This window comes from Telmatherina bonti (genome assembly GCF_933228915.1).
Source record: "Telmatherina bonti genome assembly, chromosome: 20".
Classification (NCBI taxonomy): domain Eukaryota; kingdom Metazoa; phylum Chordata; class Actinopteri; order Atheriniformes; family Telmatherinidae; genus Telmatherina; species Telmatherina bonti.
This window is the reverse complement of record NC_136618.1, coordinates 26,898,868-26,918,186: the sequence shown is the minus strand read 5'-3', so window position 1 is coordinate 26,918,186 and position 19,319 is coordinate 26,898,868. Positions and strand designations below refer to the sequence as shown.

Here is a 19,319-nt window from a genome sequence, read left to right as displayed (position 1 = left end):
TGTTGCTTTAGAAGAGAAGAGTGTGTTAGGCGAGAAATCATCTTCTTCATATGTGTGTGTTTGTATGTGAAGAAGTGTGGAAGTGAAGTGATAGAAGAAACAGTGGCAGGACCTGCATTAAAACAGCCTTGCTAATAACTCTTCGTAACAGAACAGAAAAACATGATAGGTCTGTAACTTATGCAGAAATGATTGAGTTGTTATCATTCTCTTACCTGATCTGTGTGACGATATCAGGTGGAGGCTCGGTGTTGGATCAGTCTGAGTGTGTCTTAAGCACTCCAGACTAAACCAGGCTCTTGTCCTTATTACTTCAGACAGAAAGCTGCTTTTATACTTGAACTTAATGCACATTCTCACATTTTGAGACTGCTGATCTCGGCATAAAAGATGAACATTTTGACTGCTTACTGGCACATTGTCTTGACAGTATTGTCAGTTCAAAAACCCGACCACAGTGACTAAAGATAATTATTGCAAATATAAGCTACATTGAAAGTTGTTCTTCTGGCTTCAATATGTGGAGTTTTGCATGTTCTCCCCATGTATGCAAGGGTTCTTTCCAGATACTCCAACTTTCTGCATATCTTCCTCCCACCCTCCAAAGACATGCATGTTAGGTTAAGTGGTTACTCTAAATTGCCCATAGGTGTGAGCGTGAGTGGTTGTTTGTCTCTGTGTGGCCCTGCGATGGATTGGCGAGCTGTCCAGGGTGTACCCTGCCTTTTAACCAAAGCCTGCTGGGATAGGCACCAGCTCCCCCGCGACCCTTCATTGGACGAAGCGGTTAGGATAATGAATGAATGAAAAATCTATTTAATGATTTTGCTATGTATCCGTGACTCTGCAGGCAACTGTCACTGACTTATTTTGACAGCAGTTTTCAGGCAAGTGCTAAAGTGTCCTCATTTCTACTCTGTTTTTTTTATTCTACTCTAACTTTTTTTTGTTTTTAACCCTTTCATGCATAGTAGTGGACACCTATTTACAAGCTCTTTTCTTTCATATTCATGAATGAGGAGGATATTTTTGTAAATAAACCACTTCAGTGTCTTTTTTTTTACAAAAATGTAAAAAAAATCTTGCATTGCTTTTTATAATTAATTCATGCATTAAAGAGTTAATGAACTTTTAGTTTATGTATTTGCTTTTCAGTGTTATTTTTAATGTCCATGCAATGAGGCTTGAAGTTCATAAGTGTCTCCATGGCACTTTGAATTTGGCAAATGTGGATTTTATTTAGAACTTCCTGTGTGGGGGTACCACCACTTATCTTGTTCCACTTAAAGCACAGGTTATGACAGAATTTACCAGATTTTCTGCTTGCTGATGATTGCGGCCTCAATGCTGGATCTAAAGCTAACATGTAACTCAACATTAATAAGTTGACCTCCACCTGCAAAAACTTTGGCCTTCTTGGCCTTCTTATTGCAAACACAGCAGATAACAATCAGCAAACAGTATGGAGTGGTATGTTTTTTTATCTCCATTATATCAGACAATCAAGAGACAGACAACACAGCACAGTGCAGGACAAGATGGACCAAACAAAGCAGTGGGGAGTCATAACTGTGTCAGAAGAAGAATGATATTAGTCATACAACATTAATCACATCAGCAGTCAAACTAGGAAGCAAATTTTACATTCTAGTAAGCAGAAATGAACTTCAAGTATAACAGAAGCTGCATTAATCCACACATAAAGACACAGTCCATGTATATATTTCTTTTTCTTATATTTTATTTTTAAGACTTTTTAAATTTACAAAAGGGCCCCCCTCCCCTACATTTTCCCCAAACAGACAAAAAACAAACAGTTACCATATCTCTTTGACATTAAACATAATACACAACTAGAAACAGCTATTATTGAAATAATAGCAAATGTGAATGCCGATTTATTGAATTATGCTGAATGATTGAATTGAAATTGCATAAGTATAAGAACTTCGATAAAAAAAAAGCAAAACTAATATTTTTTCGAATTGTCCCACATCGGGATTGAACTCATGTAATTTTTTCCACGTCCAGCAGGGTGTAAGAGAACAACAAAGTGGAGTAGTGGCGTAGTGAGTAAGAAAGGCAGTGTGCTTCAAAACAAGAGTTTATTGGTTCAATCCAAATGTGGGGCAAATAAAAAAAAAAAAATTCACTTGTGCTTTTTTTTTTTTTCAGTTTATTATTGTTATGCAATTTTATTTCAATCATTCAGTATAGTTTAATAAATGGTCATTCACAATTCTGTTCCTGTGATTGGACAAAACAGAAAATGCAATTCAGCTTGGTCCATTTTCTGCACCGGTACACAAGTACACATTGGTATACATGGGATGGGTTCAAATCCAGTTTTGAACATTGAGCTTATATGGTATGCTAGTAGTTGCACACCGAATATTGTACACCTTTCCATCAGAGCATTCAGTTTCAGCTTCAAGGTGTGCAGTTAATATGTGAACTACCTGCACAAAAAGTCAATCTCTGTGCAATATTTGAAGACAGAATAATACAGTTGTGGAAGGAGGTGATAAGTTGTACTGTGTGGTAATATTTGGTGTAATGTTACTGTTTGGATTCAAATCTACAACATCCAGTGCGAAGGCCCATTCTCATAACCACTAGGCCACTATTTCGCCCAGATATACATGTGTAGAAAAAGGTAAAACATTTCTATTGAATAGAGGATGTTCAAGGTACTGGCAGAACTATTGAAGAGTTTTGCTATTGGCATTAAAACGCCTTTTTAGAAATTCCACCAGTGTGTAATCAGCAGGATTGCTAAAAGGGAAAGGTTGAACTAAACTGCTGTGAAGAAGAAGAAGCCATTGATCTTTTGGTTAACTGAAAAGCACCATAGACTGAAAAGCGCAGAGTTTCTTTTAATTCCTGGTCTTAGAGTGCCATCTAGTGGCTATGAGGTAAATGTTCATTTTAGGTGTCATCAATAGGTACTACAAAGAGGTACAGAGCTGGCTTGAAATAACAGGCCCTCCTTTGTTAAAAAATGAATTTAAAAAAGCTTAGCTGATACTAACCATGCTGATTTAGTTGGTAACAAACAGACTTAGCTGGTTGCACTACAGTTTCTTTTTCATTTCTAGTCTTAGAGTGCCATCTAGTGGCCATGTGTAGAAACACTTTTCTTTTTTAGGTGCTATGAATAGGTACTATTAAGGGGTACTGAGCTGACTTGATATTTTTTCAAAGAAAATTGGAGTCAGGATCACAATGTACCAGACAGTGAGAACTGGTGAAGACCTTTGAACCAACTAAAGAAGTTTGACTTGACAAACAATAAATTTAAAGTCACAGTAAAAATTTGTTTGGTTGTTGAAATCATTGTAAACAATCACTTAAATCTGCTCATTTGGTTTTTCAAATTACCTGTATTCTCAAATTATAACATTCTCATTTTTTCACATCAACAATGACATTGCAGTTTGCATTATGCCACTCAAGTTTATCGTGCATCCTCTTAGACCATAACTCATAGTCTGTGCAGCACATAGTTGGAGGTAAAAAAAAAAAAAACAGTACCAAGCAAAGGAATCTGCATGAGCCTCATAACATTCAAACATTAACCATTGAGAAGCTTTGTGTTACATGCTGGATGAGAACCTTGGCCTTGTACACCACTATACACTTGTGTCGCGGTGCACCCTGATAAAGCAGTCTGCAGCTCATTATGCAAAAAAAAAACTAAATAAACCAATTGCAGAGTTGAATTTCTGTTTTCTCCAATAATAGGACAGAATTGAAAAGTTGACAAAAACCTAAATAACTAAAAAGTTTAAATGTTTTCAAAGTTCTCACGTTGAACAATAAAGTCTTTAACTGATTACACAAGCAGTTCTAAATGGTTTTCTGCAATGATTGATGTAGTTTAACTACTGACTTTAGACTTTTAGGTGTATTTACAAATTATTTACAATAATCTTTGGTGTCTTGACAGCAGTTCAACCATTCACATTTTTTTCAATTCTGCTTATTACACACTGGTGGCAAAGGCAAACCCATACCAATGGCAAAAAATTGTTAATGCTCATGCCAGGGTATGTAGCACAGCTGCAGTGACATAGTGGTAATTGTGACTTGTCTTTCATTCAGAAGATTGAGAGTTCAAATCCAGGTGCTGGGTTTTTGTAAATCATATCAGATGGTTGTACTTCTTGTCCTTATGCTGATCTATGTCTAAAAGATTTTGTGTGCTACTTTACATATTTAAATCTTAAGCTCTTTTGCTGATTACACATTGCAGGAATTGTAAAAAAAAAAAAAAACATTCTTATTCAAATAAGAGTTTTTGATGAGTCTGCTAAAGCAGCATGGAGAGCTCTGTTGGTGTAGTGGTCAAAGAAATGGGCTCTTGTTCAGAGGTTCATTTGTTTGAATCCTGATGCATTAGTGTGATAAATCAAATTGCATAGTTGTGCTGCTTCTTCAAATGGTTATGCAAATGATGAAAGATTAGTATCATCTGCAAACAGAATAGTCTTCAACAAACTAGATACTTCACATACAATATTAATAAACAAAATAAACAATAATGGTTCGAAAGCTGAAGCTTGCAGAACTCCAAACTTTAGTTTCATTAATTTTGCTTGAACTTGGTTTATTTCAACATATTGTTCTCTGTCATTCAGATAACTAATAAGCCAGCTGAGGGCCACACCTCTAACCCCATATATCTGAAGCTTCTTCATATATAATTCATGATCTACAGAATCAAAAGCTTTTTTTAAATCCCCAAAAATCCCAATGTCATACTGTTTTTTTAATTGCTGGAGTTACCTCTTCCACAAACTCTATGAGGGCTAATGAGGTGGTTTTGTTTTTCCTGAAGCCATATTGTTGATCATGTAAAATATTCAGCCAATCACAAGGCTAAATTAATTTTTCATAAAATGCTAAATATCTCAAAAACTACAAAGATTTGAAACGACAAACGTCGTAGCACACATCTCCCGAAGGAGCTGCAGGGTTTGACATGTGAACGACTGAAATGACCTGAATGGCGCAAGAGAAGTAGTGCGGCAAAGTTTGGCGGAATAATATGAAAAATGGCCGAACAAGATGTCAAAAATGAAAATGCCCCATGGGTATAATAAGACATGAAGAACAGGAACTCAATAATGTGATATGGGTCCCCCTTTGGAGCCAGGCCTGGGGATTGGGCACGAGAGCGAGCGTCTGTTGGCCGGGCCTTTGCCCATAGGGCCCAGTCGGGTTCAGCGCGAAAGGATTACATGGGCCCCACCTCCCGTGGGCTCACCATCTGCGGGAAGAGCCACAAGGGTAGGGTGCAATGTGAGCTGGGCAGCAGCAAGAGGCGGGGACCCTGGCGGTCCGATTTCCAGCTGCAGAAGGTGGCTCTAGGGACGTGGAATGTCACCTCTCTGGTGGGGAAGGAGCCTGAGCTTGTGCACGAGGTTGAGCGGTGCCGGCTAGATATAGTTGGACTAACATCCACGCATGGCTTAGGCTCTGGAACCAGTACCCTCGAGAGGGGCTGGACCTTCTTCCACTCTGGAGTTTCTCATGGTGAGATGTGCCAAGCAGGTGTGAGGATTCTCATCAGCCCTCGGCTTGGTTCCTGTACGTTGGGGTTTACTCCGGTGGATCAAAGGGTAGTTTCCCTGCGCCTTCGGGTGTGGGGACAGGTTCTGACTGTTGTCTGTGCTTATGCACCGAACAGCAGTTCAGAGTACCCACCCTTTCTGGAGTCCTTGGAAGGAGTGTTTGACGGCGCTCCCTCTGAGGACTCCAATGTTCTGTTGGGGGACTTCAATGATCACATGGGCAATGAGAGTGAGACGAGGGGAGTGATTGGGAGGTATGGTTCTCCCACTCTGAACCCAATTGGGGTTTTGTTATTGGACTTCTGTGCTCGGCATGGATTGTCCATAACGAACACCATGTTCCAACATAAGAGTGTCCATATGTAGACTTGGCATCAGGACTCCCTTGGTTGCAGTTCCATGATCGATTTTGGAGTCGTATCATCGGACCAGAGGCCACATGCCTTAGACACTGAGATGAAGAGGGGGGCGGAGCTGTCAACTGATCACCACCTTGTGGTAAGTTGGCTCAGATGGTGGGGGAGGAAGCTGTTAAGATCTGGGAGGCCAGACGGATCAGTGTGGCATCTGCAGTAAAGCGGACTCTGCGCCAGTCTGTCGTGGTGAAGAAGGAGCTGAGCCAGAAGGCAAAGCTCTCGATTTACCAGTCGATCTAAGGTCCTACCCTCACCTATGGTCAAGAGCTGTGGGCCATGACTGAAAGAATAAGATCTCATTTAAAGGCGGCTGAAATGAGTTTCCTCCGAAGGGCGGCTGGGCTCTCCCTTAGAGATAGGGTGAGGAGCTCGGTCATCCGAGAGGGGCATCCGGTAGAGCTGCTGCTCCTCTGCATCGAGAGGGGCCAGTTGAGGTGGCTCGGGCATTTGGTCAGGATGCTTCCTGGATGCCTCCCTGGTGAGGTGTTCCGGGCATGTGCCTCTGGGAGAAGACCTTGGGGAAGACCTAGGACACGCTGGAGGGATTATATCTCTCAGCTGGCCTGGGAACGCCTTGGGATCCCCCCGCAGAGTTGGCAAACGTGGAAGGGGAGATGGAAGCCTGGGCTTTCCTGCTTAGGCTGCTGCCCCCGCTATCTGACCTCGGATAAGCGGCAGAAGATGGATGGATGGATGGATGGAATGTTAAATTTCATCCATTGGTTTTTGATAGAAAGTGATTGATCATGTCATACGGTTATATTGGTAGCTTCAGCATCAAGACTAGAAAACTATGAAGTCAAATGAGTGGCAGTAGGTCTAAAGGCATCTGTCATCAACCCACAAACACCTGGATAAACAACCATCACAATGGATGAAAGATCTGTCTCTTCATCTTGTGATTGATTTGATTTAATTTAAGTATTTATTGCACAAGGACAGGTTAAAACTGGATTATTACAAAGCTGCTTTTTTTTTGTTTTGCTTGTCTGGAATCTGCTCTCATCAAGACATGACAAACTAGCGGCCGCTCAGTTCCAAATGGCAAACTCAGGTGGTTAAAAGTGAAGCCTATGCGGAAGAGAAAAACATTGCAGTTCCCCCTTTCTCCACTAGGGATTCCAAAACAATGCAAATCCCCATAGACTCCCATGTTAAAAAGACCAGCTTCAGAGCAGAACAAAAAATGTTTACAGCCTGGTACTAAAAACCATTTTAGGTTTGATAGTTCAGGTTTACCTTCACGACAACTGAGGGGGACTGAATTTTTTTGTAACTTCTCCGTTTAGAAGTAATTTCATGTAGAAATGCAGTAAATATAGGGGCATGTCCTTTTGATTGACAGGTATCTAATCTCCTGTTTCAAGAAGGAGGAATGTAAAACAACCAAAGTTTTTAACAACTTAACAACGTGACATACCTTTCGCCCGCTAACGTCCGTTAGCTGGTTAGCTACTGTTAACTCTGAGTTCGCTCAGTTACCTCTAAGCAGCACGCAGGTTGTCGATCGATAAATATCAATCATCTACACAACATGATCACAGCCCCCCCGTCTGCTCTTCTTTTGTTCCCATTTTTGTATTTTGTGGGAGAAAAGACACACTTGATGCTGCCAAGATGACAATGATAGGAACCGCCCAATTCAGCTCTTCAGAAACCTACGGGTGATGTCAAAGAGACTCCGTCCATCTTTTATATACAGTCTATGATCAGTATTTAGAAATAGACTACTGATACTGCAGTTAACTGGTTATAGCTTTACCAGGAAGAAAATGACAAATTGTTAAGAATTTTAAGGGACTACAAGGTGTGCCATCAGATTGAACCTTCTTTATAGTTGCTAGCTGTTATCACTTCTGTTTGGGTTTTTGTGTTTATGTTTATGTTGTGTTTATTTCATTTGTCTTTAGCATGATTAGGGATAAATGTGAGGGTCAGTTTATCTCTCTATGTTGGTCCTGCAATTGACTGGTGACCTGTTCACCCTGCTTCACATAATCTAAGATGTTCTATTAAGACTGTGATGAATAATGGCAGACTACTGACAATTTTTGATATGTTTCACTTGCATGTATATGCACACTTCTTCTATCTATAATGCTCTGAGCAGATCATGCAGAAACCCAAGAGAACCAGTTATAAATTTCAAGTATTTTCATATGTATTTTATCTATAAAAAGAGTTCAATACCTCAATAATAAAACTTTATTGTTATAATGTTGTTTTCTTCAGAGGAAAAAATACAATCTCAATGTTTTATCATAATGTAAAAGCAGCAGTATTGTGCCAGATGAAGATCCTGGTCATCCTAACAGTCCTGGTCTGTGGTCTTCATCCTGGACACATTGACCTTTGCCTTCTTCAGCAGCTCTTTGGCCTTGTATATGGTCTTTGGAGACAGGGAACGCCTCCGTCCCAGAATCCAGGCAAATTTGTAGTTGAAAAATTTGCAAATGTTTGTACAGGAGTACACAACAGCATAGTTGTGGTAGTTGGTGTCTAGAACCCAGTAGTCAAGGTTGGAGAAAACTGGGAACAAAGGTCACAAAGAAAAATAAAGACATGTAGAGTTTGACTAAATTTATGTGTTGAAGTGAAATTAATCCATTTTTGTCAATATTATCATTAAAAAAATCATGCATTTAACAAAGGTAAGGGAGAAATCTGCCTTCTGTCAATCAAAGTGTGTAAACTTGATTATGTTTGATGAAAAATTAAGCAAAAAAAAAAAAAATCAGCAATGCGGGATGAGTGGAAATAGACAACAGAAACAAGATGCTCTACACAATAAATACTTACTGCCTGAGCTACCCATTTTAAGTTTGGCTTGTTCTTCCTTGTCTGGAATCTTGGCCGAGCCTCCTTTCTGTATCTCTTTGTCTTTACTAAACCACAGAAAAAGACATTTAAACTGGTTGGTAACCATTTAAAACCCGAACTCCCCCAGCTGGAAGGCTTTCAGAACAAATTGTGCCAAAGGGCATGAAAATGGACATTTTGGAGACCTCTCCTGAACTATCTGTACTCAAACCTCTCACTGAGATCATGTTAATTGAGTTGATCTTTGCAGAGATAATATTTACATATTATCTTATGATCTACTATGATTCATTTTACTAAAACTCCAGAAGTGTTAAAATAAATCCTGTAGTTGCAGACATAAAGTCGTTTCAGTATGGACATGCACATTTTAAACAGAGGCCTAAAATCAGGCTCAAAGGGTTTATTCATCTGGTGGTTTCAGTAAAATCTGTGTTGAGAAATTTCTTCATAATCTGATGACTTGTAATATGTGCATGTCGCTGGAGTAGAGGAATATACAGAATGCTTTGCTGCGCCAGACAGGCCAAACAGGATCATTTCATACAAACAAAATGATTAATTATATGATTGCAACAACAACCATAGAACAGGTAATCTTGGTGGACTCTACTGAACTGTTTATACTAATATATTTTATTTATATGCCAGAAAGAAATAGATAAACATTTGCAAAAAAATAGTACATAAAACCAACTATGGGTATTTAACAATGAACAATTTTCTTAGAGGGGTAAATAAACAATAAGTAGGCCAACCTCTACCCCATGGTTAATAATGTGCTGTTGCTAATTTACACCACTGATCAGGCACTTATGTGCCCATTTCTTTATCCATGGAAAGCCAGTGAGGTCATAAATTCATTAACTTCATCTTCCACCTAAAATACCACTCTATTAAGCACCACTTTGCATCCATTAAATGCCAATAAAATAACTTTTATTAGGTAGTAATTGGCGATTAAAACCTTTTATGCCACCTGAGGCAGGCAAGCTGTTTTAGTTGTTTCAGTCTTCCCATCAAACAGAGGACAGACCAAAAACTAGACTATTTCCAGTGTTTTATGAGGATGTGACACAGCACATCAACCAAACATGAGATCAAATAAAGAAACAATCAGTATGTGTTAATACTTACTAGGTATAAGAGTAGATAAAGTGGATGGTATCTGTTTGCACCAGTCTATACTTAATCTCAGTGCACTTTCCTGGAGCAAAGCCATAAGGAATCTTCTCAATCTCGTACCACTTTCCCATGAACTGGTAACAGAGACAAACCGTTACTTTGTTGGCTCATAGTGTAGTGTGATTGCATGTACATTTGTGTAAGTATTACCTTTGTTGGATAGAAGTTCTTCTTCACATCTGGAGTAGGGCAGGGACCCCATCCAATAGACTGAGCTGAGATCAGAGGGAACATCAGGAAGAGGAAGACGACAGCAGCCATTGTTGCTTTAGAAGAGAAGAGTGTGTTAGGCGAGAAATCATCTTCTTCATATGTGTGTGTTTGTATGTGAAGAAGTGTGGAAGTGAAGTGATAGAAGAAACAGTGGCAGGACCTGCATTAAAACAGCCTTGCTAATAACTCTTCGTAACAGAACAGAAAAACATGATAGGTCTGTAACTTATGCAGAAATGATTGAGTTGTTATCATTCTCTTACCTGATCTGTGTGACGATATCAGGTGGAGGCTCGGTGTTGGATCAGTCTGAGTGTGTCTTAAGCACTCCAGACTAAACCAGGCTCTTGTCCTTATTACTTCAGACAGAAAGCTGCTTTTATACTTGAACTTAATGCACATTCTCACATTTTGAGACTGCTGATCTCGGCATAAAAGATGAACATTTTGACTGCTTACTGGCACATTGTCTTGACAGTATTGTCAGTTCAAAAACCCGACCACAGTGACTAAAGATAATTATTGCAAATATAAGCTACATTGAAAGTTGTTCTTCTGGCTTCAATATGAGCTCCTTCTTTGTTGGTTTGTTTACATTTTGGGAAGGAAAATTCTTTTTACGGGGCTGCACGGTGGCATAGCACTATGGCTTCACAGAAGAAGGTTGCATGTTCAATCTGTGGCTGGGGTAAGGTTTGGTCAGTGGCCTTTCTCTGTGGAGTTTTGCATGTTCTCCCCATGTATGCATGGGTTCTCTCCTGATACGCCAACTTCCTGCATATCTTCCTCCCACCCTCCAAAGACATGCATGTTAGGTTAAGTGGTTACTCTAAATTGCCCATAGATGTGAGCGTGAGTGGTTGTTTGTCTCTGTGTGGCCCTGCGACGGATTGGCGAGCTGTCCAGGGTGTACCCTGCCTTTCAACCAAAGCCTGCTGGAATAGGCACCAGCTCCCCCGCGACCCTTCATTGGACGAAGCGGTTAGGATAATGAATGAATGAAAATTCTGTTTAGTGATTTTGCGATGGTTACTGCTATGGTTGCTATGGTTATGTATCAGTGACTGCAGGCAACTGTCACTGACTTATTTTGACAGCAGTTTTCAGGCAAGTGCTAAAGGGTTCTCATTTCTACTGTATTTTTTTAAATTCTACTGTAACTTTTTTTGTTTTTAACCCTTTCATGCATAATGGCCCTGTAGTGGGCACCTGTTTGCAAGTTTTTTTCTTGCATGTTCATGAATGAGGAGGATATTTTTGTAAATAAACCACTTTAGTGGTTTTTTTTGTTTGTTTGTTTTTTCAAAAATATGAAAAATCTTGCATTGTTTTTTATTATTAATTAATGCATGAAAGGGTTAATCAACTTTTAGTTTATGTATTTACTATTCAGTGTTATTTTTAATTTTCATACAATGAGGCTGAAGTTCATAAAAGTGTCTCCATGGTACTTCGAAAGTGGCTAATGTGGATTTGATTTAGAACTTCCTGTGTGGGGGTACCACCACTTATCTTGTTCAACTTAAAGCACTGGTTATGACAGAATCTACCAGATTTTCTGCTTTCTGATGATTGTGGCCTCAATGCTCAAAGAATTTGGCAAATGTAGATTTTATTTATAACTTCCTGTGTTTGTTTGTTTTTGCCATTTCTGTGCTATAAATCTATTAATCTATAGATCTACATATATAATACTTACTTTTTGTCCCATATTTGAATGACACACTGACATCAAGTCATTGAGGGAGTACCACCACTTTTTTTGTTCCACTTAAGAATCTACCTGACAGAATCTACCAGAATTTACCAGATTTTCTGCTTGCTGATGATGTTGGCCTCAATCCTAATTCTAAAGCTAACATGTAACTCAACATTAATAAGTTGACCTCCACCTGCAGTAACTTTGGCCTTCTAGGCTTTCTTACTGCAAACACAGCAGATAACAATCAGCAAACAGTTTGGAGTGGTATTTTTTTTATCTCCATTATATCAGACAATCAAGAGACAGACAACACAGCACAGTGCAGGACAAGATGGACCAAACAAAGCAGTGGGGAGTCATAACTGTGTCAGAAGAAGAATGATATTAGTCATACAACATTAATCACATGAGCAGTCAAACTAGGAAGCAAAATTTACATTCTAGTAAGCAGAAATTAACTTCAAGTATAACAGAAGCTCCATGAATCCACACATAAAGACACAGTCCATATTGTATGAAAATTTGATTTATTTACATTTCATGTGTGTATTGTAATTACTTTTTGTTCTATAGAAATTCATCAAATTTATGCAATCATTTTACTATAGCTGTCCCTACGTCATCACATCATTGTATTTTAACCAGAATACAGAATACAGAATACCAGAACTGACAAGCACGGTGGAGTGTTTAGCAGGTGAATGCAGAACTTTCTATTACCAAACACAGTGTGTGGTTCTTCACATACCGGCAAAAGGGCTGTTTCCACTGTAAAGAATGACAAAAGGTAATACAGTTTAATTTTTTTTTTTTTTTTTTTAAGTTAAACATCAAAATGACTGAAACAGTCCAATAAAATCATAAAAGTGTCACTCTAAAAGTAATGATTTAAGATATGAAAAGTCTATGGTGCGAGGGTTCTGTTGGGATCAACCCAGTTCAAAGGGGTGAGCCACCATGGCTAAAGGGGGCAGAGGGGTGCCCGGGTTCACACAGTCTTTTGCTCCGGCCCTGTAGCTCTTTACCAGCTCCTCTTTGAGTTGCCACTCTGGTAGAGAGAAAGTAAGCACTAAACGGCTAACACCAGCAAGCAACAGGCCACTCATGCACACACTGAGATGATGCTTGCTTCTGTTTCCTTTTACCTATGGCTCGTCCTCTCCAGCCTTTCGTTACTGTCGTCTGTGTCTGCCTGTGTACCATCCATTTCTTTTATTTAGGGGGAACGTCAACCTGCCATCCTGACTGCCTCTGTTTCACTCCTCTGTGTGCTGGTCTGTTCGCTCTTCACCTCTCCACATCAATATATACCATCACTTGTCCTGTACATCAGTCACACATCTGTGCCATGGTACACTTTACACACACTCAGGTCTGATTAGTTTGTGGCGAGTCTCCCTCAATGCAGAGTGCATTGCAAACAAACACAAAAACAAAACATCTGTTGATCATGAGATGGACAAATGGTGATGTATTATTTAGGAGTCACCAAGTCAGGTGCACAAAATTGACTCATACTAAATAGTATATATTGTAAATAGTATATATTCTAAATATTCTAATATATACTAAATAGCCGTCCATACACTGACAGGTAGAATGCAGAAAATCTAGGGTTTATTACACATTGTCCTAACTTGAGAATTCACTTTGGCTTTGTATTGTGATTTGTTCACAAACAACTTTGCAAGCTTAAACATTTTTATCTCATATTTCTTTTTCCTATTAATTGAATTAAATTCAATATTGTCATTTTTTGAAAAAAAAAAAAAATCCTATATTTATCTTTTCATCAGGGTGTCACAACTACCTTTTTTACTACTTTTCTCTGTTCTCACATGACTTAGTATGATTGGTTCCATCATTCTACATTATTCACAAAAGTAACAGGCAGAAGATGACAAACAAGACAATAGCTGGTCAATTTAAGAAATGCTTACCTTTCAAAAACTGGACTTCTAGTTTAGTCATCTTTTTTACTTAGCAGAAAAATAAATGGTGTTCGCAACCTCTGTTGTTTACCTTCAGCATTACCTTCTAACTCTGAGGCTGCCCAAGAAGCAAAGACGGACTGGAGAGGGGAGAGAATAAAGACCTTACAGTGATGTTGGAGAGGGAGACGGTGTTGTACTGAAAAAAAGCACCCCTTCACAAGGAGCGCAGCATCTCACCTGTAAATTGTGTGTATTTAGTCTTTTTACGGGAAATAATGACATAATGAAATTATTTATTTACTGAAAATTTGTATCGATAGGTGTGTTTTTATTCAACATCAGCTCCTATTATATTTTTCTAAATACTGATTCAAAGGGGTCTTTAACCTGAAAAATGCTTTTTAAGTGACAAGAAGAAATTGCTTCCTAAATACTCTGAGGAGAGACGTTTTCAGGGGCTTATAACAGCTGTTTAACTTAGCTTTAGCTTATAGATGCCGCGTGTAACAAAATAAAAGCTCAACGACTCAACAAATAAAAATATGAAAACTAGATTCTATCAGCATCTAATCACAATGCTCACATCGACCACTTCAGTATTTTCCATACAGTTAAGTCATAACACTGCAGATGGAGGGAAACAGGTAACTTCAGACTGAAGCCTGACTATAGCACAGCATTTAGAGTATAAATGACACAATGCTGAGTTCAAGATGATCAGATTGTTAAATCTTTCTTTCTGACATGGAAAAGGTTTTAGCTTTACATGGTCTGAGAGGCATTTGGGGCTTCTGACAAACTCTGAGGAAATCATCTGCTTGTTAAATGCATCTTGACCGTCTGACCGCAGCTCCTAAAGGAGCTCTAGAGATCATTCATGTTAATCGTTGACTTGATTTCACTTGTCTGACTTCACCTATAATTGATTGTTGTTGGTGTGCAAACTTATCTGAAGTGTACTATTGCTTTCCAAGACCCCTCCCCTTTTGTTCTTAAAGCTGAAAAGTGACCAAGCTCTGCTACATGCATGCATCTCTAATATATCCAGAACTTTTTTTTTTTTTTTTTTTTTTTATCATCACAACAAATCTGAATGTTTATTTATTATCATGGACATTTTTCATCATACCATTGATTAGCATGTATGCTGTGAACTATAATGTTTAAGTTTGTTTCGCTCAGAGCAAATATCAGAAAGATATAGTAAATACAAACTTCTGATTATTATCTATTATTTGTGTTTACTGTGTTTACTAATACATCAGTAACAATACATCCTTACTTGCATTTCCCCCTGTAGTTTCTGAGGAGGAGATTACCTTTACTGTGCTAGAGAATTTTTTTTATTTAGTTTATTTCACATATAGCCATGTTTCCATGAGCAACAACAGTTGGCCAATCAGAAGGAAGGTGGCAGGAGACGGCCCAAGATTAAGGAGACGTAAAACTATTATTATTGTACAAGTCTGAATCAAAGCAAATCGTTTGAATGCCTTGAATTGATTACAATAACTTCTGTAACATAATAAATAATAAAACAAGGTAAACTCCATATGACAACTTTGTATTACATTTTTTCAATCTTGAATCAGTGAAATGTGATCAGAATTTAACAACAGTGTCAATTTGATGCCGTCATCATTTCCTGTAAGTCTTTGTGTAGCAGCTTTGATCTGTGATCTCCAGCTTGTTACCACTGATTCCTTGAGTCAGTAGTGCATGTTTGATGAGATAAAACGAGAAATTATCAATGTGGGGAACACGTCCAAGAACCCAGACGTAGTGGGAGTGGGTGCCATGATGGTTCTCACAGGTGTACACGACAGCATATCTGTAATAGTCGGTATATAGCACCCAGTATGGGAGGAAGGGCCCATCTGGGAACAAGGAAAAAGGAAAGGAAAAAAAAATAAATGAAAGAATCAGGAGAGAGTACAAGTTTTGTTATGACTTAAATCAACATTTATACAATAAAAAACTTAATTCTTACAAACATCACAACTGGACTGAGTCAGTTTCAGCTTTTTTTAAAGTCCCATATTTAACCATGATGATTAAAACGCTTAACTTTACCAACACAAAATTCTGCTTCTCGGCTTTATTCAGTTCTTACATGATTTCGCATCATAATAATCGGGACTATTTCTCTACCTTATTAATTACAACAACAGTCAAAAGCTGACAAAACGATGGAAGAAGAGTTTGAGAAGACGACGTTCATCCATATAAGAAATACTTACCATCTGAGAAGCTGATCTCGAGCATGGCTGGTTCACTTGGGTGCCTAACCCGAAGTATCACTGACTTAGATATAAATTTGTTTCCACTGTGAAATCAAAAACAAACAAAAACAATTAAAATTTCATTTTGTCACCGACACACAGAAGGATTCAGCAGGTTACAGCACATTAACGTAATGACCTGAAAGCGGAGGACACAGCTCTGTGCAGCTTGACTGTAGACACAATATAGCAGAAGCTAGCAACATAAAAGCTGGACCAAAGTCTGGCTGCAACGGCCAAATACTAGGGATGTGACGATATGCTTTGGTCCCGATTTGATTCGAATCCGATTTTTTTGGGTGCCGATTCGATTTAAATTGCGATTCTCAAAATTCTTCAATATTGATGACTTTTGTAGATTAAAAACAATTATTTTTTATTTTTTATTTTTTTTTAATAAAACTTCTTGTTAGTAATTTTTCTTGATTTCAGTTAGGAGAAAACAAGACAGTAGCCAGACCATCATTCTGCAGCTAAAATGCCCAAGAAGACAAGTAAAAAGATCAATAAAACCAACATAAATGAGAAAATTTTATAGTGGATTAATTTTATTCAATTGAAAAAAAAAAAAAAAGATTTTTTTAAACACAAAAATCAATTTTTTTTAACAAAAAATTTTTTTTCAACCAACCAAAAAAAGAAAAGAAAAAAAGAACGATTTTAAAATTGTGAAACAAAAAATCCCGATTTTTGATTTTTCGATTTGATTTTCCCGCCCCTACCAAATATCAACTCTCACATCCCTTCAGCTCACACCTGCACACAACCTGGACTGAGCAGGTGACTGCTAGCTGCCAAAAGAGATGAACCCAACAACCAGGCACCAGTTGGAGCAACGCGGCCTGTGAAATCAGAACCGCGGGAATAAAACCTTTTCAGACAGCAGGCTGGCTGTTTCTAACCATGGACTGAAGAAACAGTCAGAATGCCTCACGGCTTACTACAACTGGATGTGCTGCGAAACAGTGTAAGATGTTCGACTGTTTTCCAGTGCGGAAGCAGATAAACTGATGCAGAACATCCAACATGAAGTCGGTTATAGAGACAGTCAGAATACCTCAATACTTACACGAGTTCAGTGTGATGCCCAGTTAAATAACTCCCTTTTCCAAGATGATATTCTGCCGTAACACATATTCCTGTATTGATGGGGCTGGGGATCCTCGCGACCTCGTACCACAATCCCGAGAACTGTCAACAGAAACAACCTGTTACTTTGCAAGCTCACGGTATCCTCTGTGTGCAAGTGTTTATATGTTACCGCGTGGATGCTGAAGTACGGCTGCACGTATGGACTGAGGCAGCTGCCTTTTTTGATGGCTTGAGCTGAGATCATTGGGAACGCCAGGAGAAGGACGTAGACAGCAAACATGGTTGCTTCAGGAGACATGAGGAAGTTACGCATGAGGAGAAATCTAAAGCAGACAATCATAACCAATCTAGAAACTTCTGCAGACATCAGTCAGCTCTATCGCTGGCTTACCTGCGTGGAGCGAAGTTTTGAGGTTGGATCAAACAGTCTGACAGTGTGTGGAGCTCTCCAGGCACACGCAGGCTCTTGCTGATGCTGCTGATGGGAGGAGGGATATTTTATAGTCTTATCACGTGGACATTCCCACATCTTCAGGCTGCTGACCTCGCCAGAAGCGATAGCTTGTCTCATGAGCGTCGCACAGTCTCCACTTCGTCTTCAGTTTACAGGAAACGTTTCTATCTTTATAGGAGTTTATCTTAGTTACTGCATTAACGAGGTCTGCTGCATTTCACACACGGTGGATACGCGAGCTCTTCTTTTAGCTTCAACTTGAACTTTTCGTTTTTATTTAGCATTTTTTTGAAAATGCAAAACTTTAATCTTCCATCATGTTTTGGTTCTGTTCCATCGGCTGCAGATAACGATTAACAAATTAATTAGCCAATGACTTCCAGCCGCCTGCTGAATTATTCCTATTTCTGCTTCATATTTGTTTATTCTCGCAGTAATTATGTTGCAATTAAAGGATAAGATTAATAAAATGTTCTTTGCCACAGGCTTCTTCAAAGGTTCATATGTTGATTTATTTTTATTAAAACTTTTTCATCTTTTTTACTAAAGTGCAGGTGAAAATAAATCTTTCATAGTCACTATAAATGGTATCAAAGCAAAAAATGATTATTTATTTCCTTTTCTGGCTCTATATTTTCAGATTTATTGGATCTTTTTAGTACTTTTCTTTTTAACTTTAGTTTTTGTCACGCTGGGGTCCACACCTGCTCGGTCTGCAGGTGACCGCTTTGTTGGGTTCCTGCACTCCAGCCTAATGTGATGTGGGGCCTGGCCTGCCATGATCGGGTGGTTCCTGTGGATCATGGATAGGCTGGAACTTGATGTGGCTTTGTCACACAGCATCAAGCCGGATTAGTCCAATTAAGAGCTGCAGGGAAGCTCAGCAGTGCACAAAGCGACAAACAACCACTCAACAGTAAATGCAGAGTGACCAACGTCAGACAGCTGCAGAGACACGCTGGTGTTTGTTTCTGTAAAGTGGGATTGGTTGCTGGTGGTGGTGTTGTGGGTGGTTGTGGGTGGGGGGGGGGTCGTTTTGTGTCATTTGTCTGTACGAGTGTGTCAGAGATAATAAAGGATTTGGTGTGTTTCAGTCTGGTTGGGTTAATAGCTTGGGTACATGAGGCTCAAATTGAACTTGAAGTTTGAACTTATTTTAATTTGATGTTTAATCTCTTTATTTTTTAATTTTCCAAAATACTTTCTGCTGCTCTTTGGTTTGAAAAATGTTATAACAGCTTGGATTTGACAGTGATTTGATAATGTATAAAAAAAACTCCAAACTGCTGCTGTGCATCACATTCAGAAGCGTAACAACAAGCTCATTTATGTCCTACAGACCTGCCTCTGACTGACCAGTGGTTGCCTTCACTGGATCGACTTAGGTCATCATTGTTTTTGCAGAATTGGCAGCTCGAACACAACACAGACATAACAGTCTTCTGACTGCACCACTTAAAGACAATCAGCAGAGTTTTTCATTCTTTTCTCTTTTGCTGCATGACATGACACAGCCTAGAGACAGGACAATATAAAACAATGCAGGAACACAAAGGATACAAGATAAAAACTGGATAAGTAATCACCAATTTAGGGTATATCAGTCACATAGTGTTGGGTTAATGTGGCTTAAGTTTCAGCTTAT

The 19,319-nt window shown here is 38.9% G+C and overlaps 1 protein-coding gene across 1 annotated transcript; it reads right to left on the bottom strand.

Moving 5' to 3' along the window:
* Positions 1–5,265: 5,265 nt before the first annotated feature.
* LOC306770954 (apolipoprotein D-like) lies at positions 5,266–10,258 on the bottom strand (the record flags this gene model as incomplete). Its single annotated transcript, XM_079259974.1, has 6 exons — positions 5,266–5,272; positions 5,710–5,846; positions 8,343–8,521; positions 8,792–8,877; positions 9,950–10,071; positions 10,148–10,258. 6 exons carry the CDS (start codon positions 10,256–10,258, stop codon positions 5,266–5,268), a joined length of 642 nt encoding a protein of 213 aa, XP_079116100.1.
* Positions 10,259–19,319: the final 9,061 nt, after the last annotated feature.